Source organism: Alligator mississippiensis, chromosome 3 (genome assembly GCF_030867095.1).
Source record: "Alligator mississippiensis isolate rAllMis1 chromosome 3, rAllMis1, whole genome shotgun sequence".
Lineage (NCBI taxonomy): Eukaryota > Metazoa > Chordata > Crocodylia > Alligatoridae > Alligator > Alligator mississippiensis.
The window spans coordinates 229552168-229573517 of NC_081826.1; the positions used below are offsets into that span (position 1 = coordinate 229552168).

At 43.9% G+C, this 21350-nt stretch overlaps 1 protein-coding gene and 1 long non-coding RNA gene across 4 annotated transcripts in view; one reads left to right on the forward strand and one right to left on the reverse strand.

Annotated features, from left to right (window-relative positions):
• MAN2A1 (mannosidase alpha class 2A member 1) overlaps positions 1-5896 on the reverse strand; it is a 222225-nt gene extending 216329 nt beyond the window's left edge. Inside the window, exon 1 of one of the 2 annotated variants that reach the window (XM_006270866.4) lies at positions 5393-5893. In XM_006270866.4, the coding sequence (XP_006270928.1) occupies positions 5393-5527 (135 nt within the window). In that variant the 5' untranslated portion in view covers positions 5528-5893. Of the gene's footprint in view, positions 1-5392 lie in introns of both variants that reach the window. The other variant, XM_019484312.2, reaches the window with a different exon arrangement.
• Positions 5897-6009: 113 nt separating this feature from the next.
• LOC109282402 (uncharacterized) overlaps positions 6010-21350 on the forward strand; it is a 33035-nt gene continuing 17694 nt past the window's right edge. The window contains exons 1-2 of one of the 2 annotated variants that reach the window (XR_009461067.1): positions 6010-7427; positions 13402-13557. This is a non-coding gene — a long non-coding RNA (uncharacterized LOC109282402). The remainder of the gene's footprint in view (positions 7428-13401; positions 13558-21350) is intronic. The other variant, XR_002089372.2, reaches the window with a different exon arrangement.

The window sequence follows — 21350 nt, forward strand, 5'->3', positions numbered from 1 at the left end:
GATACAAAAGTTAAACTCATTAGAAAAAGTCAGTGCTCCAAGGTTAAATTTATTTTTTTATTTGAACAAGTCATGAGCTTTTAAAATCACATGTTGTGACAAGCACATTTTGTTTAACATCTTTCACTAAGCCCACAGTTGAAGGCTATGCTGCTGCCTATGCGTAGCAAACTTGACCACACAGGACTAAGACAGAAGTTCAGGCTATGTGAACCTTGTAAGATACAAGGACGTCATCAATAGCTGCTGCAGTCTAGTGAGGTATGCATAAAGGGGCTCTGCTTTGCAGTGGATTATGAGCTCCACAGCTGAAAAGGGACTTTTCCCTTGTACAGCATCTTATGCACACAACAAAGTATTTATATGATGTCCAGCCAAAGAGTTTCAGAGTTATGGACTTTGCAAGTCCTTTGCTGTAGTAATTCCACCCCTGCCTTTTTTTTTTTTTTTTTTTTTGCAAACCAGCAGTTTTAAGTCCTGAAGACAAAAAGTAATTTTGTGGTTTTTTACACTATCCTATCTTCTTTCTTAAAACCTAAGGAATATTTCATATCAAAATGTTATTATGGTTATACTTTTCAACACTCAGAAGTCAAGAAGGGCCATTTTTAAAGGAACAAGCTCTGAATTCGAGTAATATAATCAAACTATTTCTCAAATATTATAGGATTATATCATTTTTCTGCATCCCTTTATACACAAAGGTAGCATTTGGATATGCAAAAAAGGTCAAGAAAGATGCATTTAAATTGCACTAAGACAACCAAGTATAAAAGTCACACTTATTAGCCCATACAGGCAAAATTTGCTACTTCAGAACAGAGTTGTACCTAATAAAAACTGTGCTGAGAGTTTAGAAAATACCATACAAGGAAGGGTACTAATAAAAATATCGAGATGTTTATATTTAAAGAGAATAAACAGTCTGTACATTTGTCTATACAGGAGCTCAAGTCTAAACCAAGGTGGGTTGCACTAACCGCTACATATTAAATGGTAGACTGCAGAGACATCCCCACAGCTGGCTCTTATTCCAGTGGAAATCATTGAATCCACGTAGCAAGGACTCCTTACAGGAAAAGCATTGTTCAAAGCACTGTGGGCAAAAATCCCATGCTGTTTTATGTAGTTGCTGGGCTTTTGACTGGGGGATCTTTCCCACAGCATACAATGGGAAAACATAACAGAAAAACTACTCTTTTGGGACCTGAGATAAACTCAAAATTCCTGTTACACTTCCTCCACCATTTAATGGCCCATCTCTTTTTCTGCTGGCTGAAATCATTTTCAAACTGTTACCATGAAGCATGGATGAAACATTATTCCACATGCCTACAAAGCAACTTGTGAAGGTGCGTTTGACATCTCACTGCCAGACAGCTTCAGCTGTCAGCAGCTAATGTACAGCCATGCCGCTTTTAGAGCAGTTTTGGCAGCAGCACCAGCAAGCAGCTAGCCCACCTGCAGCTGCACTGGGAGAACAATGAGGAAAAAGGAAGATGACATAAACCAGATGTTTTTGAAGGAATGTCACTTGTGTCATTGCCAGTTATGGGCTTGCAAAACAAGCATTTTAACACATTTTGTCTGGCCATAGTAAACCTTGTTGGAGGAACAAAAAGAACAGTTCAGTATGCTGGGGAAGCCTACGGTTTACCTTGACCAGCTAAAAGAGAAGGTAATTCACCTCATCTACACTAGGATGTTAATGTGTAAAAGAAGCACGTTACTTTTTTCCTTGTGAAGAGAATGTGGCTACACAATACTAGCAACAAATATGGTAACTAGTTGACACAGTTTTGTTTGCTATAGTTATAAATGTCTTTAATAATTTGTTTTACAATGCAGAAAAGAAAAAGAAAAAGAAAAGGAAAAAAACATAGTTTGTCACACGTCCAGGCATTTGCAGGTCAGTATGCAGGAGTTCCAGCAGAAGCAACACTTAAAATATGATCTTAAGGCAGATAAGCGGCCACTCTGATTTTTCTAATTTTTCCCCATATAACCACATATGAAACAAGATCTATGTTGAAATCTCAGGGTCTCACTTAAAAATAAGGCAATAGCAAAAGACTTGATGTTTTCACTCTTAGTCAAGCCACTGAAATAATATGAAATTCGACACAAGGACAGCACAAGCAAGCCAGATACTAGTGAAACAGGACATACACTTCTGTAAATAAGAGAGGTTCTCCACGCGCTCAGCAGTGGACCCAGAAATGGACCAGAAGTACTTCCAGTCCACTTCCAGGCCTGCCGCCGAGTACATGGGGGAGTCCCCTGCCACGTTCCTGTGGGACGTTCCATCCGCCCCACCCTCGCAGCATTCATGAGCCGTGCCCAGGTACCTTGAGGTATGTAGAAAAAACGTTTAAATAAAGCTGTGTCTGTGGCCAAATCGCTGATTCCCCAAATCAGCATCGAATCTTCAGATTCAGCCGACTCAAATCAGGACAGCGATCCAAATCAATAAATCTAAATCACTGTGCCGCATTTCAGGCCAAATCTGAATCGAATATGGCCTGTTTTACACAAACCTAGTGTTTATGTGATAAAATATGTTATTTGTAATAAAGCCAAAGGACAAATGCATAGAGTTAAACATGTTTATATCTTTGTGGAGAGAAAAGACTTAGGACTATAAGAATTTACAACCCTGTTCATATGAACATACATGGAGCACAGAACAGATGTGTTGCAGCTATTCAGATTCAAAAAATGAATTTAATAAAGTTGAAAGAGCTTTTAAGAAAACACAGTGAAAGTCTAATTAGTGGCAGTACTGTCTCATCTAACATGCAGAATACACAAAAAGAAATCGTTTGCTGGTACAATATGCTAGTGATTCAAGATAGACTGCCCATTCGTGTATTCCGTTTTAGTTACTCATGCACCCCATCTGCTCAAGACCTGAGAGTTTCAGTTAAACAGGGTTATCTCAGTCTGTGCATCACCCTGAGAACACTTGTGCCTCAAAAAACAGAGTATAAAAGGCAATGAAGGACCAACCAGCACTCCAATTCCTTCTTCACAGCAGGTCTGATGGTACAGTAAATTCCCAAAAGGGAGGGGAAGGTCATAAAAGAAACATATGGAAAACCTATTATTTCAATGGACCTTCCTGTACACATAAACTACCTTTTTTCTTCTTTGAGCACTTGTCCACATATATTATACACTACAAAATTCCCAAGCAATGATTTACTTAAAGTAGCGAGTGCTCAGATTTGGATCTAAAAATAAATTGAGCACTCATCTACCAATAGGCCTTCACCTTAAATGCCTTTCAGCGTGTAAAGAGCCTCTAAATAGCAGCTTCACAGGTGGCAGATGCATGAAAGTTTCTCATGGAAACAGGGAGGAAGGAGGTCTACATATACAAACACAGGAAAGAATAGAAAGCTCTCGTTTCAAAAGGAGGGCCCATATGACCAGCTAAATCTACATTAGGTGCCATATTGCTGTCAATTCCCTTATGGATAGGGTGACCATACACCCCATTTTCAAATGGGACAGTCCCAGTGAAGCTCCGAGGCACCAAGTGTGCCAGAGCAATGAGGGGGGAGTGGGAAGTGTCCTGTTTTGAGAGTCAGGAAATAGGGTACCCCTTCTTACAAATGGCAATGCATCCACTAAGCCTTTGCATTCTAAGGGAAGATGGTTGTAAGCTGAGACACTATTGAAAACCCCTTTCTATATATATGACAGATATAAATGCTAGAAAGATACACCACAGGGTTTCAACAAGAGACCCAAGATGTTTAAAGAATGTAGATTGGTTAGACTCATTGGGATTTGAGACTCAAAGGGCACAAGTGGACATTTGCATCAGGCCACAACTTTTCTCCATTTTACACTATACACCTTCTTGATATCTGTTATATTTTTCACACTAATAGAAAATGCTCTATACCCAAAGTCCATTCAAAAAATCATATAGTAAATGCAAATAGGCCAGTATGATGGTCTAATCTATTATCCTGAGATAAGATAAGCAAAATACACCAGAGGACTGCTGAATGAGGAAAGATCTCCAGAAAGCAAAAATGCCTTGATCACACTGAAATGAGGAGAATAAGTGTGGTGTCATCTCACCTTACCAAACCTGCTCTGAAGTTTAACGTGGAAATGGAATGTGTATATAAGAGCATTCGATGACAGAATGAGGACAGTATCCCCTAGATATTCTAAATCCCAAGTCCCTCTGAAATGGAAGGTTTCATCTTTCTTGTTCTTGTGTGTCACCAGATCCCAAGTTCGAAATACTGAATGGACAGCTGGATCCTGTACCTCTGATCCTACTGTTATTTAAAATATTAAATATTTTTAATAAATATATTTTTTTTTAAATGAGGATTCTCCTCTTCATCCAAATTTCCAAGGGTCACAAGAAGATTCCTTTTGTTTATTTCTACAAAAAAAAAAAAAAAGACTAAATATTTTTCAAGTGTTTTAGCTCTAGCTTGACCTTCTGTCCCTTATCTTGGGTACCTACTGTAAAGGAAACCGGATTATTTCTCTTCCTTTGCATGCTATCAAATCATATTGTCAGCGTTCTGTTTTACAAGGAAGTTGAAGAGCAGGAGTCAAAGAAGGAGCATTTTTGTTGGGCTGATGTAACAGTTTAAGCTGCAGTTTCTTTCACTTCCATTTCAAGAAAAAGGGGGAAAAAAAAGAAAGGGAGAAATGCTATTTATTTCTGAACATGGATGATGCCAAAGATTTCACATTTTCCAAAATATAGCAATGAGAACAGAGACTCTCAGACTCCGGTCTCCCTTTGCCTATTTATTTCCTGATCAGCAAAGCCAGGTTCTTCATTTCTAGATACAAAGATCCCATGCCTTGAAGGTACTAACTAACACATGCACCCACTTGAAATCTCCCTCCTAACCCAGGCAAGAAAAAACAAAAGCAAGGGGCGCCAAAGGTTGCTCTTTACTCTAGTCCTCATGTAAGGTGCCGCAGATGCATGGGGAGACTAGCAAAAGTTGCATTTGGGGTTGAGGACAAGGATATGGAAAACGGAGGCGTTTCTCTACGCCAACCTGTTGAGGCAGACAGCGGGATTGAAGGAGGAAGTTAAGGGGAGTCTTGCCCCACTTCATGCTTCCGGGAGCCCCCGTGTGAGCTGGGAGAAGCGGAGCGGGGCACTCGGGGGGGGGGACTGGCAGGTGGCAGCAAAAATCCTGCCCTGCCTGCCCGTCCCGGCACCACAGCCGGTCGCACACACCATCCCCCATCCCGGCCCCTGGCCCAGCCCCGCGGACACGGGCTCCCTGGCGTGGGGGCAGAAAGGCAGGCAGTCCCATCCCGTCCCCGCCCGTGCCCTGCGCGGCGCGGCCGGGCGGGGAGTCCTCGGCGGGGCAGTGGCAGGGCCCGGGCCACTCACCTTGGGAAAGGTGCCCTCGCGCCGCGGGCTCTGCGGGTGGTCGAAGTGGCCGCGGTCCAGCATCAGGTAGAGGGAGAAGATGACGACGCAGAAGATCGCGCTGCCGAACACGGTGAACTGGCGGCTCAGCTTCATCGCTGCCCCCCGCCGCCGCCGCCGCAACTTCTGGGCCCCGCTCCGCGCCCCGCGCTCGGCCGGGCAAACTTCTCCCGGCGGCCGGGCCGGGCCGGGCCGGGCAAGCCCACCAAGTTGCCGCGGCGGGGAGTTTCCGGGCTCGGCGCGGGGGGTGGGGGCGAGCGGCGCCGCGCGAGCCTGCTGCACCCCCGGCCGCCGGGCTAGCGGCTCCGCTCCGCTCCGCCGTGCTGCCCGCGGGCGGCGCCCAGGGGCTAGCGCCGCCTCCGACCGCCTCCCTCCCTCCCTCCTGCCGCCGCCGGCGAGAGCGCTGCCGCCCCGCGGTACGGAGCAGGCGGCACACACAGCTCGGCTCGGCTCGGCTCGGCGCTGTGCTGCCGCCCGGGAGCAGCGCTCCGCCCCCCGCGCGCCCCGGCCTGGCGGGCGGGGCCTGCCCGTGACGCGCGGGGCGGGGCGGGGCGGGGCGGCCCGGGCTGTGGTAGCAGGTCCTTCCTTCCTCCGTTTCTCCGCGAGCTGCAGCGCCTGGGCTGGGGGCTCCCCTTGCAGGCAACGGGGCGCCGAGCGGAGCGCGTCCCGCAGTGCCTCCTCCCGCGCGCCAGGGGGGGCTCCCCGCCGCTGGGCCCTGCGGAGCCCCGGACGCGTCCTGCCCCGCGGAGCCCACCCGCTCCGGCGCGGGAGGGAGAGCTGCGGACAGAGAAAGCCCGGGCGCGAGTGTCGCTGTGGGGCAGCGGCGTGTAGCGCGGCCGCCCCCGAGGAGTTAGGCGGTGCTGGGCAAGTCCTCTTCGCTGCCTCGCCCCGCATCTGCCAGGCGAACTGGTTTGCACCGAGAGTCGCCCCCCCCCCGAGAGAAGCGCCCATGAGAGAGAGCAGCCTCTCCCTGCTGCCACCAGCCCCTCGGGCAGTTCAAGTGACTCATACTATATCATGAAAGTATAAAGGTCTCCAGGCTGTAGCCATATTGGTCTCGAGGAAAAGGCAATCGGGACTCGTCGGAGTTCAAAAAATGTTTTTGCAAAAATCTTGCTGAGTCCGGATAAAATTATAAATGGATAGATAAGTATGAATATATCATATCAATTAGACAATTATAAATGTATAGTAATATAAGTAGAAAAAGTGATAAAGGCATGCAATGAGAAATATACCATCAAAATGATTAAAAAAAAAAAAGAATCAAATGAAGAAGAATACAAGGTGATTGCTGAGGGTCTGAAGCCGCCCGTCCCACCAGGTGACAGTAGGGGACACATACTGCAATCTCCGGGTACTCTGTCTTCGCTTCCTGAGGAAACGTGGGGAACGCTTCTATGGAAAAGAAATGGGTGTGAAGACAAGACGAAGATTGCAGCGAGAGTCAGGGCACGGCATAATTAAGTCTGCCAGCGCCACCTTCGTTTGTCTCCCTGGTGCCTTTCCATGCTGGTGCAGTCTTTAATTACACAAGCGCACAGGGATGCTTTTTTATTATTATTATTATTATTATTCCACAGTATCTCTGCCTCACTGCACTATGTCCCATGAAGAAGTCAGGGTTATGCAGTGAATGATCCTGGGGGTCATACAAGAGGTGCCTGCCTCACCTGTTGCGCAAGTTGGAAGCTGCTGATGAATGAGACAGAACAGCAGAAAGAAAAAATGGGCATGAATTACCCAGGCGAATGTCACTGGGAATAATCAGATTCCAGTGGTGCCTCTACCGAAGAGATAGGCAACGTTGGGCAAGTCATTTCCACGGTGGCTGTTGTGCATTCTTCATTTTCTGGGCACGCGTCTTCAATCCAGTTTGCAGGAGCGCTGAGTCTTCCCAACTGCAACTGAAGACAGTGGAAGCTGTGCTTTGAATTTATAATGCAATCTCTGTGTTCCAGAAAAAAAACAGGCTTAGACATCCTCTCCCAAGGAGGTGGTGCATATATAATCATTAATGTTCATTTAAAAACATAAAGCCTCAAAGATATCTATCACTGTAGAAAAGCCATGGTGGGATTAATCGTTCTAAATTCAGTTCAGAGTTTGGATTTTGTGCAATAAAAAGGCATGGGGCTATGAATGAGGTGATGAGGATAAAATATAAATTGAATAGCTACCAATTCAGCAAGCACTGTCCATCCAGTGGGAAATCACTTTATGTGATAAAGCATTACATTGTAATATATATGCTGAAGGTGTTCATATTAAAGTTGAATGGGCACCCTTTATTTTGGCATGTGATATGTTGAGTTCTTGACTGCAAACTTAACTCCAAAGAGAGACTGTGTGCGGAGGAAGGTGGTTAGGGCCCTCAGCTGGAAGGTGAGAGTCTTGAGTTCACAGAGTTACTGAATGAAAAACAGAAATAGTTCTGAGAGCGTGTACAATTGGGCAAGTGTTTTAATCATTAGACTATTATATCAAAGGTAGAAATCACTATATCCCTTTCCTCCTCTACCATGCTCAGTCTTAAAAATAAAATGTTCAGAACTGTATTTTTGCAGAGCCCAATCCTATTGGCTTCTGTTCAGCATTCTCTGAACATAACTACCCGGCTGGCTAGGTTCCTCACTGGGCTTGGACACTCTTCCACCTAGTTTCTGAATTCTCCTCGGGCTTTCAGTGAGATAGGTATCAAGCTGCTGAAGCCAGTTCTGAGTGCACAGAAGCAAAATTAAAGGTACTTTAATTAGGACTTTCAAGTGAAACAGCTAGCCACTGAGGAAGGGGTTTTTTGATTGGATCTTTGGACTTAGGTGCATTAGATGGAATGCTAATTTAGCTTTGCATAAGTGTCTTTATTTGGAAAATACAAAGGCAATGGAAGTAATAGCAACACAGGATTATACTGGAAATTTAAATAAGATATAAAGTGTTATATGTAATGGGGAAATTCAAAGAGGCATGGTGACTATAGAAAGTGACCTCTTTACACTAAATAAACACCTAATTACAAAGCATGCATACCATTTTGTACTGATTACAAGTCATCCTTGTATATTAGTTAACCCCATATTTTCAAGTTCAGTTTTAGGAAAAACAGCTTTTTCCTCAAATATAAGTCAATAACAAGAACAGTTCCTTAAACTGTTATGGCCATTATGAAATCTCACAGGAGAATCAAAATGATGAAGAAAAAGACCCAGGGGGTTCAATGCACTAAAAATATTAAAATGCAAAAAGCATCCTCTGTACCTAAAAATAATTTTACCCAAGGTTCATCGTATTGTCTTCAGCCAAAAAATCCATATATCAAGACATGAAGTGAGCTACAAGGATATTTTTAGTTAAATGGAAACTAGTCATAGGCCCTTATTAAAAATCCAGACTTGAATTGTAGTTCTGATTCAAATTCTATGATGTGTGCAGCCAAAATCCTGGATCTAAACAGCTCTGGTTTTAGGAGTTCAAAATTTAAATTTTCCTAATTTTTGAGGGATTGTGGGGAAGGAGAAAGATGATTTTGTTTATACCACTGTTAAAAGCAGATGTCAGCTCAGATTTGCCGTGAGCTAAATTGTGCTTTGGAAGAGTGAAACATATAGTTGTCTTAAACATTTAAAATTTAGCCTCAGTTCTTTTTTTAACTTAGTGCTAGCAATTTTCATTAGTCTTTCCCAAACAATAAATGCACAATTCACTCCAAAAATAAATAAATAACCATATTCAAAATCCATTTTAAGTTTTTCAGACATTCACTCTTCTGACAAATGTACGACACTATATGACTTCCTGTCAGCTCATGTTACTACATTTATGATACTGTTATATAGTTGTGGTTATAGGTCAGTTTTTCACATAAGTTGACCATGATTTTTATGGTTGTTTCTAAGAGAAAGAGTCAACTTAAAATCAAAATAATACAATAAGAAGAATTCATATCAGTTATAAGCACTTTTCAGATTTCAAGTCCCTTTGGACCTTTTGTGTTTCCATTTTGATTAAGCTTGTCCATTTTTGGGAAGTTGAGTCCGTGTGAGTTGAAATGGGAAGGGACTGTTTTCTGAGACAGAAAAGTTTTCCAGGAACACTCCTGGTTTTTCAGAGAGTCTTCCCTCACATTTCTTGCCAAGCTAGTTTATTTTCATTGGAGAAATAACAATTTCCTGCCATAATCTGAATAGTTTATATGAGGTTTTTGGCAGATCTTCCACAATTTACTTTGGTAGCTTCTGATGCTATGGTTTTGTGATGTTGTCAGGGCTGTCCCTGAGAGAAGTGAATCAGGGTGACCACCCCGGGCCTCGCACTCTGGGGGTCCTATGGACAGTGCCATACAGGCCCCACTGTAGCTGCCATGCACCACCGGCTCCACGCTCCTGCTGCTTGCCACTGCTCCCCCCCGCTCCCCTCACCATGCTGCTCCACTCGCGCCCACTCCACACTCTGGCAACTTACCACCCCCCAACCCCACACAGGCTGATATGCCCCAGACTCTGCACACCCCTAGGGGTGGCTCTGGATGTTGTCTCAATTAATTAAGCATGCAAGTGCATTAACCTGTTTCACAAAAAGGGGCATGTCTACACATGCTTTTATGTGCACCTAAACTTAATGTGCATTTGCCTAATACACAGGCACACATCTACATGTGCATGCACTAAGGTGCATTAAAGCGGTAGGCAAACGGACTTGGAACTAAAGTTAGTCCCAAGTCAGTTGACATACACAGTGTTAATGTGCCTTAGCGCATCTACACATGCGTTAAGGTGCTTTAGCTATTCACGCCTAAATTTGATACTTCTGTAGGTATCAAATTTAGGTGTGACTAACCTAAAATCACCATTTTTAACGCTTGTTAAGGGTGTCTACTTGTAGACCCATGCCCTTAATGCACCTTAAAATGGATAGTGCACCTTAAATTGGCACATGTAGACATGACCAAGATGAACAACAAGGGGTTTTGTAAGGAAAAACTTTCCAAAAAGCAGTATATGTATGAATCTTACTGATTTTCTTTAGCTTGCTATGCAAACTTTATACTTCACATTATAGTAATATTAATTTGTAAAAAGTAGTCTTCCCATAAATGCTTAGGAGGAAGCCTTTTTCCTGAATGTCAGGTTAAATCTAAATGAAAAAATCAACCAGGAAACAACATGGCTATGCTTCCTTGTCCACTACTAACAATGGCTAGAAATACTTGCTCTTCATTTCATTTTTGCTAGGTAAGTGAAAGTATATGCCTGTAAGCTGAAAGAATCAATTAACTTTCCAAGCATTCAGGTTCAATCAACTCTTGAATGTTAGTAATTGGCCAAGCAAAGTCCCTACATTCAAGTTCTTGGCATTTTTCTGTTTGCCAGCTATGCTCACCTTGATTTCTCTGTTTAAGCATAAAATAACATGATAAGTTTTGTATACTGCATCTAATCACTTACAAAAAATCAGCGGAAAAAAAAGCCAGATTCAGAGGAAAATCAAGACCCCAGACAGGCTGTCTTTGCCAGCAGAAGAATTTATCTAGTACATACATCAAAGGCAGCAATTTAATTTGTTGAATGGGGAGACTATTAGCTCTAACAAAAATCAAAGTTGTAGTATCATAGGAAAGTAGGGATGGAAGAGACTTCACAAGGTCATCTACTCCAGTCCCCTTCTCAAGGCAGGATCATCCCTAATTAAACCGTCTCAGCCAAATAATTCTCCACCCTACTCTTGAAAATTTCTATGAATGCAGATTTCACAATTTCTCTAGGTAGCTTGTTCCAATGCTTGACCATTCTGACTATGAAGGTGTTCTCAGAGAATAGCCAATGGCCCTCAAATGACTTCAGTTAATCCGTTCAGTAGCCCAGAGTGCATCCCATCTGGCCATGCTGACTTGAAAGCATCTGGCTTCTAAGTAATCCATAAGCTGTTCTTCTACTACTCTAGGCTGTTTGCCTCCTTCCCTATCTTTGCTGTCAACTACAGCTGTCTTCTGGTAGCTGCTCCTATTTGTGAAGGCTGAAGTAAAAAGGCATTAAATAATTCAACCTTCAACAAGGACAAATGCAAAGTCCTACACTTGGTACAAAATAAATGCATGTACAAATACAGACTGGGAAATGACTAGGTAGCTGCAGTACTGCAGAGAAAGTTGTGGTATTTACAGTAGACCATCAGCTGAGTATGAACCAACTGCGCTCCTGTTTAAAAAAAAAAGAAAGGAAGGAAGAACTCAGCAGCATATTGGGTTGTATTAACAGGAGTGTCACTTGCAAATCAGGAGGCTGGGCTATTTAGTTTGGAGAAGAGAAGACTGAAGAAGGATTTGATAAGAGTCTTCAAATACCTGAACGGCGTTTATACAGAGAGTGGAGGTGAGCTTTTCTTTGTGGCTGTAGGGGACAAGACTAGGAGCGATGGCCTCAAAATTCAGCAGGGGAAATTTAGGTGGGAGATTAGAAGGAACTTCTTGACTATGAGGATGGTCAAGCATTGGAACAAGCTACTTAGAGAAATTATGGAGTCTTCATCCTTGGAAATTTTCAAGAGCAGGTTGAACAGACACATGACTGGGATGGTTGAGTTAGGAATGCCTGTGCTTTGAGCAGGGGGCTAGACTAGAAGACCTCATGAGGTCCCTTCCATCCCTATATAGTAATGCAACTCATCAGAATAGGCAAATACTACCTTATTTATTGTGACAAATGAGTCCTTTTTAAATATAGTTTAGAAATACTCAAAATTTGTTTAGATATGTTTCTCAACCAAGGAATCACATCTCAGCACATTAGGATTGCTGGAAAAGTAATTCTGATTGCTGCTTCCTCCACTTCAAAACTTTACAGTGGCCCCCTCCCTTGACTTGTGGAAAAGAAGGCAATACCATTCTTCCTGCTTGTCAGAGTGAACATTGGTCTTTGAAAATAAAAAGTGAGAAGAGGAGTTGTTCTAATTTCCTTTATTCTTTACTACATGAAAAATCAAGGCTTTTATTTTTCCCAACCACAGCACATGACCAGAAGTGAAAGTCTTGTGTCTTTTTTCTTCCCCCTTTTATATTTGTTTGGGCCTTTTGATTAGTGCCCTATATTTCATGCAGCCAAATGAAGAAGTCGAGCAGGGAGAATGGAAGCTTCATGAGTAACACTCCTATGTCATTTACAATAATAATACAATCTTAAAACAAAATGGACAAGACCATTCAAAGCCAAGTCTAAAACTAGCCATGGCTGGTGACCTTACAAATCAGGATGAAATTTTTGCAAAACTCTATGCTGCAGCCTTCAGCCTTCATCCCAAGCTCCCATTTCTTGCCATTCCTTCTGGAGAACATGCTGTGTATAGAGATGGAAGTAACTGTCTGTCTTGGAATTCAAGCTGTAGCATCAGTTCTCTTTAGAGCACAGGTGCATAGCCAACTAATGAGACTAGCTCCCCTCATCTCCCTGCTGTAATCTCTAATTTTCAAACAAAAACTGACCACTCACCTTTGTGTATCGAGCAATAATATTATCTATCATATAGATGAGAGAATAGCAAAAAGTGCTCCAGAGTGCCTAATTCAATTAGTTGGAGTTCTCTGTCTCTGGAGAACATTTGCTTTACATATATGAAGTGTAGGTTGGAGAAGCAGTACAATGAAAAGGCTCTGGTAGCAGTGAAGAGCATCCACATGAGTTTTCTTTCTCCTTTGAGTAATCTGTGTTCCATACATTTCTTGCAGTATTTGTAAGGGTTGGGAAATGAAAGCTTTCGACAGTTCTATGGTAGAAAACCATATCTCATCTCCTGGCAGGAAAATTTTAAGGAAACCTCACAAATAAAGAAAGAATTTTGGAGTCCTTACATATGCAAACTAGGGATAGTGTCTGGTGAGAAATATGTAGCAACCTGGGCTAATAGCTAAGTAAGCTCATCCTCTAGTGCTGCAAATATCAAGTGGGATGACTAACCTTTTACTCTTTTTTTCTCTGCAGAAGTCCAGGCGTAAAAATCAGCTACTGACTCCTGTGACCAACTACCTCCTTCGCAATCCACTGAGTCATGCTACTGTGCATATTGTAAATAGGGAGATGCAAGAACTACCAACAGCACATTATCTGAACTGTAAAACAATAAGGTCAAGATTGTAGGTAAGCTGTTTCAATTTAATTTCAAGATTCTCAGTGCCTTGCACAAAACAGCTGTATCCTGAAGGTACATTTGGCCTATAAATGAGATTTAAGTGAACATTTGCCAGAATTCTAACAAATATAAGAGAATATAAATATAAGATTATGCCAAAGTATTATGATAGGAGGGAATTGTGCTTTCATAAGTGTTATCGGGTTAGCGGGATACAGCCTGCTCCTCTGGTTTTTGCTTGCCACGACTTGGATCGCAGCAGCTGGAGTTCCTCAGTAGGTAATTGGTTGTGTTGCTGACCTGCCATCTTCATGGTCCCTCATTCTCGGCATCTCTCTGGGCCTCAGATTCCTTTGCTGGGGTCCTCTTCCTCTGTGGTCTCGAACAATCCCCTCTTCCATCTGTTGGTGCCCGAAGGCATTTTCTCCAGGATCTCCCCCTTCTTTTATCCCCAGAAGCAGTGTTCCATTGGCCGGCCTTGAGTGATGTGGGGAATCCTCCCCCACCTGCCCAGGAATCGTCGTTAACAGCTGCCAGGATTTTCCCAAGTAACAGGGCTCCCAACAGGTACCCTGTTACACACCTCCCCCCGGTCTCTTAGTCTGCCCCCCACCTTTTTGGAGGCCCCCTTCCTGGAGGGAGAAGGACAGTTGAGAATGGAGAGAAAGCAAAAAAAAAAAAAAAAAGAAAAGAAAAATGAAGGAGGAGGAAAAGAGAAAAAAGTCTCCTCTGAAACCCTCTAGCCGGGCTATAAAGCACAAAGGTTTGGGTTTGGCACCCAGCTTTTTCTTGAGTGTCTACTTATCATCTTCATTGGGTCAAGTGTCCTCGCCATGGTCATCCCCGGGGCCAGATAGGAAATCTACGTTCTTTCTTCTGCCGGCTCGATGTTCTACTGAAAAACGAAATGGCTGTAAGGCTAGGGACCACTTCATGAGTCTCGCATTATTCATTCTAGCTGTCCTCAACCATCGCAGTATTACGTGGTCGGTGACGAGCACAAACTCTCTGCCCAGGAGATAATACTGGAATAGCTCTATGCCCCACCATATTGCCAGACATTCCCGTTCTATCATGGAATAATGAGTTTCTATTGGGTTCAGTTTTTTACTGGCCAATGCCACTGGTCTCTCTTCTCCCTTCTCTATTTGGAATAGTATGGCCCTCAGAGCCACTGATGAGGCATCTGTTTGTAGAAAGAAGGTTTTCTGGAAATCGGGTGTGTACAAAACGGTACTGGCACAACTTCTCTTAATTGTTTGAAAGTGCAGAGGGCTCTTGAATTCCACGGAACCAGGTTGTGGTGTCCCTTAGTTAATTCTGTCAGTGGAGCTGCCTTCTCTGAAAAATTAGGGATAAAACACCAATAATAGTTGGCAAAGCCCAGGAATGACTGTAGTTGTTTCAGCGTTTTGGGTATAGGGTGTTGTCTTATGGCAGCCACTTTGTTGGCCATAGGCTTTATGACTCCCTGGCATACTAAGAATCCTAGGTATTGTGTCTCTCTTTTTCCTAGTGTGCATTTTTTGAGGTTGGCAGTAAGCCCCGCCTGCCTGAGGCTTTCTAATATCTGTCGGAGGTGTTGACGATGTGTTTCCCAGTTGGGTGAGAAAACAATAATATCATCTATATAGGTGGCCGCATACCCCTGGTGTGGGGCGAGTACCCATTCCATTAATCACTGGAAGGAGGCCGCGGCTCCATGTAGTCGAAACGGCATTCTTTTAAACTGGAAGAGGCCCCACAGAGTGCCAAACGCCATTTTTTCCTTAATTTCTATGGCCATCAGGATCTGCCAATATCGTTTGGTAAGATCCAAGGTGGATATATATCATGCTTGTCCCACCCTCTCTAACATATCATCTATTTGGGGCATCAGAAAGGCGTCAAAGGTGGCAATTTCATTTATTTTCCAATAATCAATGCACAAGCGAATCGATCCATCCTGCTTTGGTACCACCGCTATGGGGCTTCTCCAGGGGCTTTTGGACTCTTTGATAATTCCCATTTTTTTCATTTGCTCAACTTCCTGTCTGACTGCCGGCCACAGATGGCGGGGTAGTCTCCTTCAGTGGTCTCTAATTACTCGGCCTGGTGGGGTAACAATGTGGTGGTGGACCCCCCCCCCCCGGCCTCTCCTGGTACCTCTCAACATACATCACAAAACTCAGCAATTAATGCTCTCATCTCTCCTTGACGGTTGAGGTCTAACTGGTCATCTATCTTTGGCTCTACCTGGGTCCCTGTCACATCTCGGATGATTGTTCCATCTTCCTCTTCCATTTCGTCTATCGGTTTCATCAATCACCTGTCTCCCTGCCGCCACTTCCGCAGTAGGTTAATGTGGTATATTTGTTTCTTCCGGGTAGGTGTTGTTCACAAAACCTCATAATTAACTAGCCCTATGTGTTTGGTCACTCAGAAGGGTCCCTGCCATCGGGCCAGGATCTTATGGGTGTTGTCCGGGAGCAATACTACTACCCAATCCCCCACCTTGAGCTCCCTTTCTACAGATTGGGCATTGTACTGTTGCTTTTGCCTCTCTTGGCAATGGCTCAGATTTTTCTGTGCTATCTCTTGGGCCTTTTGTAGTCATTCCCGAAACTGTCCCACTACCTGTGGTTATGATGGGTCAGTTCCTTCCCGTAGCCATTCTTCACATATTAGATCTAACAACCCTCATGGGCTATGACCGTAGGTTAATTCAAATGGGGTGTATCCAGTCAAAGCTTGAGGGGCTTCCCTTACAGCAAAGAGTAGCGAGGGTAACATGGCATCCCATTCCCGGGGGCCCACCTGAATACATGCTCAGATCATCCCTTTGAGGGTGCAGTTAAACCGCTCTACTAAGCCATCGGTTTGCGGGTGATAGACGGAGGTGTGTAGCTGTTTAATTCTCAGCACCTGGCAGACCCCCTTTAAAATTTTCAACATAAAATTTTTTTCCTTGGTCAGTCATGATTTCGCGAGGGATGCCTACCCGAGCGATCCATCTCAGTAGAGCCCCCGTTATGGCTGTAGCTGTCACTGACTTCAAAGGTACTGCTTCAGGGAATCGGGTGGCGTAGTCGATGATCACAAGAATGAATTGATACCTGGCCCTACTATGAGGAAAGGGCCCAGCTATATCTAGTTCAATCCAATCAAAAGGATGCCCAGTTAGGGGAATTGGTATCAGAGGGACCTTCAACGGCCTTATCCCCCCGGTTTTTTGGCACTTGGGGCACTCAGCACAGAATTTTTCTACCATCCTATATATGCCTGGCCAGAAGACCCTGCATTTTAACTTTGCTTTCGTCTTGTCCCTTCCTAAGTGCCCACCCACTGGCAAAGTGTGGGCCACCCACAGCAAGGCCTCCCAATACTTCCAGGGAACCAAAATCTGGGGTCTCTCTCCTCCCTCCTCTTGATTCTCCACTCAATAAAGGATGCCTTTCCTTACCTCATACCACAGGTTCTGTTCGGTTCTCTGTGGGTCTATGGTTTCTTCTTCCACTCTGGCTAGCTGGAACTGCCATATGTTCCAGAACAGGGGTTCCTGTCGTTGTTCCTCTCAGATGTGCCCCTTTCCTATGATTTGGTCTACGTCCAGGTCCTCTTCTAGGTCTCCAAAACAGCTGGCCCGATGGCTTCTTTCCTCGTGATCATTAGTCTTCGTAATCAGTTGTTGGATAACCTCTTCTAGGTGTGGCCAATCTATATCCAACAGCATAGGGCAGAGCAATGTTTCAGCCAAACCCACTGGGATCTCTTCAGTATGCCCAAGTGCCTAGAGTTTTACCCTCTTTTGCTCATATGTATAGGCGGCGCCATGCATGCAGATTATGCATACCGGGCTTTCGGGGCTCCCCAGGTGTGGGGGAAACATCTCTTTGAGTATCATCGATTGGGAGCAGCCCGTGTCTACAATGGCGGGTATAATCGTGCTGCCTATTTTCACTTCCACCACAGGCTTGGCTTTTTGGCCTTGTCCTTTGTGTCATCCAAAACTACAGTCCATCTTCTCATCGTGCACATCGTTCACAGAAGTTGGAGCCTGGGACTGCCTAGGGCAAAAACAGGATGTATGTCCCTTCTCTCCATAATGATAGCATGTTAGCTCTCAGAAGCTCCATACACACCCCTCCATCCACGCGTTCTCGCCGCATCATGGCTGAATGGGGTTGCTCTGCCAGATCCCCGATGTTGGGCCACCTGCCAGGTCTTGTTTGGGAATTTCCCCTTCTCCTTCAGCCGACGCATAATCCTCTGCTAGCCGTAGCACTTCCTCCATGGTTTTAGGCTGATGGCGCTGCACCCATCTCTGAGAGCTGCCACTGAGGTCCGTCAGGAACTGGTCCAGGATGATCAGATCTATTATTTCCTGGGTGGTGTGCATTTCTGGCTGCATCCAGCATTCGGCCAAATCCTGCAGTGTCTGAGCCAGTAATTGAGGCTGTGCTCCTTCGGGGCCCTTCTGCACTCTAAATTTGTGTCGATAGGTCTCTGGGGAGATGTCTAAATGGTATAGAATCGCTTCTTTAACTTTTTTGTAATCCCGGGCCTCTACCCTGCTAAGGGCTCAGTAGGCAGCTTGTGCTGGACCGATAAGGAGTGGCCCCAGCCTGGCCGCCCAACTTCCAGGGTCCCACTTAGCGGCCATAGCCACTCTTGAAAGACTCCAGATAGGCTTCTGCATCATCTTTGGTGGACATGCGGGGCAGCCTGGTGCCTCTGCCTTCTCTCCCAATTAGCATCTGTTGTGCCTCAATTTTCTCTCATAAATCTTGCTGGTGTGAAAACAACCGTATTCGAGCCTCTGCCTCTTCGGTCCACATCCGTACCATCTCCTCCTACTGTGCTTGCTGGCCTTGGAGGAATCTTAACGTAAAGTTGTGGGCTTGCTGCCAATTGGTGGGGACCTGCGTATCCACAGTTTCCATTATGGAGCCTTCGGTTCCTGGCTAATCCACCACTTTATTATTGGGTTAGGAGGATACCGCCCGTTCCTCTGGTTCTCACCTGCCATGACTTGGATCACAGCAGCTGGAGTTCCTCAGTAGGTAATTGGTTATGTTGCTGACCTGCCATCTAAATGGTCCCTCATTCTCGGCGTCTCTCTGGGCCTCAGATCCCTCTGCAGGGGTCCTCTTCCTCTGTGGTCTCGAACAACCCCCTCTTCCATCTGTTGGTGCCCAAAAGCATTTTCTCCAGGACCTCCCCCTTCATTTATCCCAGAAGCAGCATTCCATTGGCCGGCCTTGAGTGATGTGGGGAATTCTCCCCCACCTGCCCAGGAATCATCGTTAAGTTTTTCCCAAGTAACAGGGCTCTCAACAGGGACCCTGTTACAATAAATAATATAAATGACTATGATATAAGCTAAAATACTTTATTTGTCTCTGATATCAGAGAGCCCAGCCATATAATTTAGAAATTGGAAAAAATAATTTTATGGGATTTCTAGGGAATATAGATGATAATGGAGAGGCTGACTTGCTGCAGCTTGGTCTGATGGAAGGTTCCAGTGGTGTAATTAGGGAAAACAGCGGTGGGTGGGGCAAGCCCCAGGTGTTGACTTAGGCTTCTTTTCAGACTGGCGCTACTGTCCTAGTGTTCCGATATGAATTAGATATCTGGTTAAATGGAAACATGTTCCCTGAGTTTAGATGGTATGTCTAAATCACGATTGAAAGCTTACTGAGGTAAATGAATGCTCCTCTTGACATCAGCAAACTTTTGATTGGGCCTTCCACCTAACTAGCGGAAAGAAAATGATTATAGTGTAGGGATTTCCCAGTAAAATTGGATGTCTGTAATTAGACATCTTCTCTGTGTATGCTGTATGAGAGAACACAGAGTATGGGTAAGAGAAGTGATGAGAGTTGGGTGCCTAACTAGTATTTGTACTATTGAAAATATTCCCCTGGCTTTTCCTAGTTTTTACATGAAGACAACAAGAGATTTTCCAGTTGAAAGTCTGTGGGCCATATTCAAGGAAAAGAAAATCTAAGAGTCTTAAGTATGTGTTACTAATGCCTTTTTCCAGCTTCCTTATTAAGAACACTTGGTCAACTTAGTTTCCTCTAGCCCAGTGGTTTTCAACCTGTGGTCCGCAGACCCTGGGGGTCTATAGAGTATGTCTAGTGGGTCCATGAAAGATGACGATGATCAATCAAAAGTATGTAACTATCCACACTTACAATTCAAAGGAGTCCATACCTCCATTCAAAAATTTTTAAGGGTCCGCAAATGAAAAAATGTCAGAAACCACACCTCTAGGCCTGTGGTTCTCAACTGGGATCTGTGGCCACAAGAAAATATCTCTGGAGAACCCCGTGGGACCCCTAAAGTTAAATCTGAGAGATCAGAGCAGGAGATGTCTGCTACATTCCGCACTTGCAGTACACTTCCTGTTCAGATTCTCTTCTCTTCCTCACACACATTTCTTCACCTCTCAGTGACCTTTGCATAACTTTGCATTCCCAACATTTGTGTGTCTAAAAACTTCATCATTTTGGAAGGGGGAGCCAGTGGATGCCAAATCTGATCCACTTGCCACTTATGATTGCACACTTTAACCCCAAACTGTAAAACCCAGGCCAGCAAACAGTGAAAACCAGCATGAGTAACCCTCAGAACCTACATACTAATGAGGGTATACAGATAAAAACTACACAATGTTTTCATTGTAGAACATCACCATAGTCAAGCTTGTTTTCAGAATCTGGTATAAACTGCTCTAGATGGATTAAAATTAGACTAAGTCTAGACCTACCAGCTACAAAAATAATAAAGTTCTTTGTTTCCTGGACAGAAGTATTGGCTATTCATCCTGAATAATTCAAAGTAAATTGATTCCAAGATGCTGCCTGACTTCTCTTCCCAGCTTTCTGATCCACTGCATAGCTTGACAAGACCCACACACCAATTTGACAGCATGATCATATAATTCATTTTCTTTTCATAGTGATCTGCCAACTTGCCCACCAAGTATATTAAGACCCCTTTTCACTAAGGGGTCTAAAATCTGAAGTTTTTGCCTTAATCCTCCTTGAACTGACTCAAAACGGCTGAATTCTTGGTGTGGGGGGCAGGAAATATCTTCACAGCAAATGGTAATTTAATGAGCAAGGCATGAAAAAACAGCAAGTTTGGCTTCAAAATGTCTTGAGATCTGAAAGTAATCCATGACAGGCCATATGTCTGTAAGTCTTGATGTATGTGTATGAAACAACATGAAAGCTTGTTGAGGTTTGTAAAAAGTAACAGTAAGTCATGCTTATAAAGAGACACAACCAGCACAGAATCCCAAAGGACAAAAAGAGTAGTTGAAAATGGGCTACCCAGATCGTTAATGATGGACAGACTATAATATTGCACATTGATGTATTATTACAAAATTAAAGAATATCTTAGTTCTATTTCTTCACTAGATCCTACACAGTTTTAATTCTATTTTTTTTATTTTGCGCTGACATTTTATACAGATATTTTCTAGAAAGCATTTCTACATAAGTTGAAAAAGAAAATGTGTACACAAAAGAAAAATATGTTCTAACCTTATGAAAGAATCAAATGTTTACAGGTGCAAGATACAGAGTGATTGTGGACACAAAAATAGACAAGTGCCGATAGAAAATGAAGCAGACAACATAAGAATCAAACAAAACTTAGGTTAGGGAAAGTTTGCTAAGGGGCAGCTATAAAGAATTGATTAAGCTTTTGGTGGGAGGGAGGAAAAATGTCTCCGGGATCATTAGTTCCAGGTACAAAGAATAATACGAGCTGCTTTGCTGTGGAGAGGTATACAAAACATCTG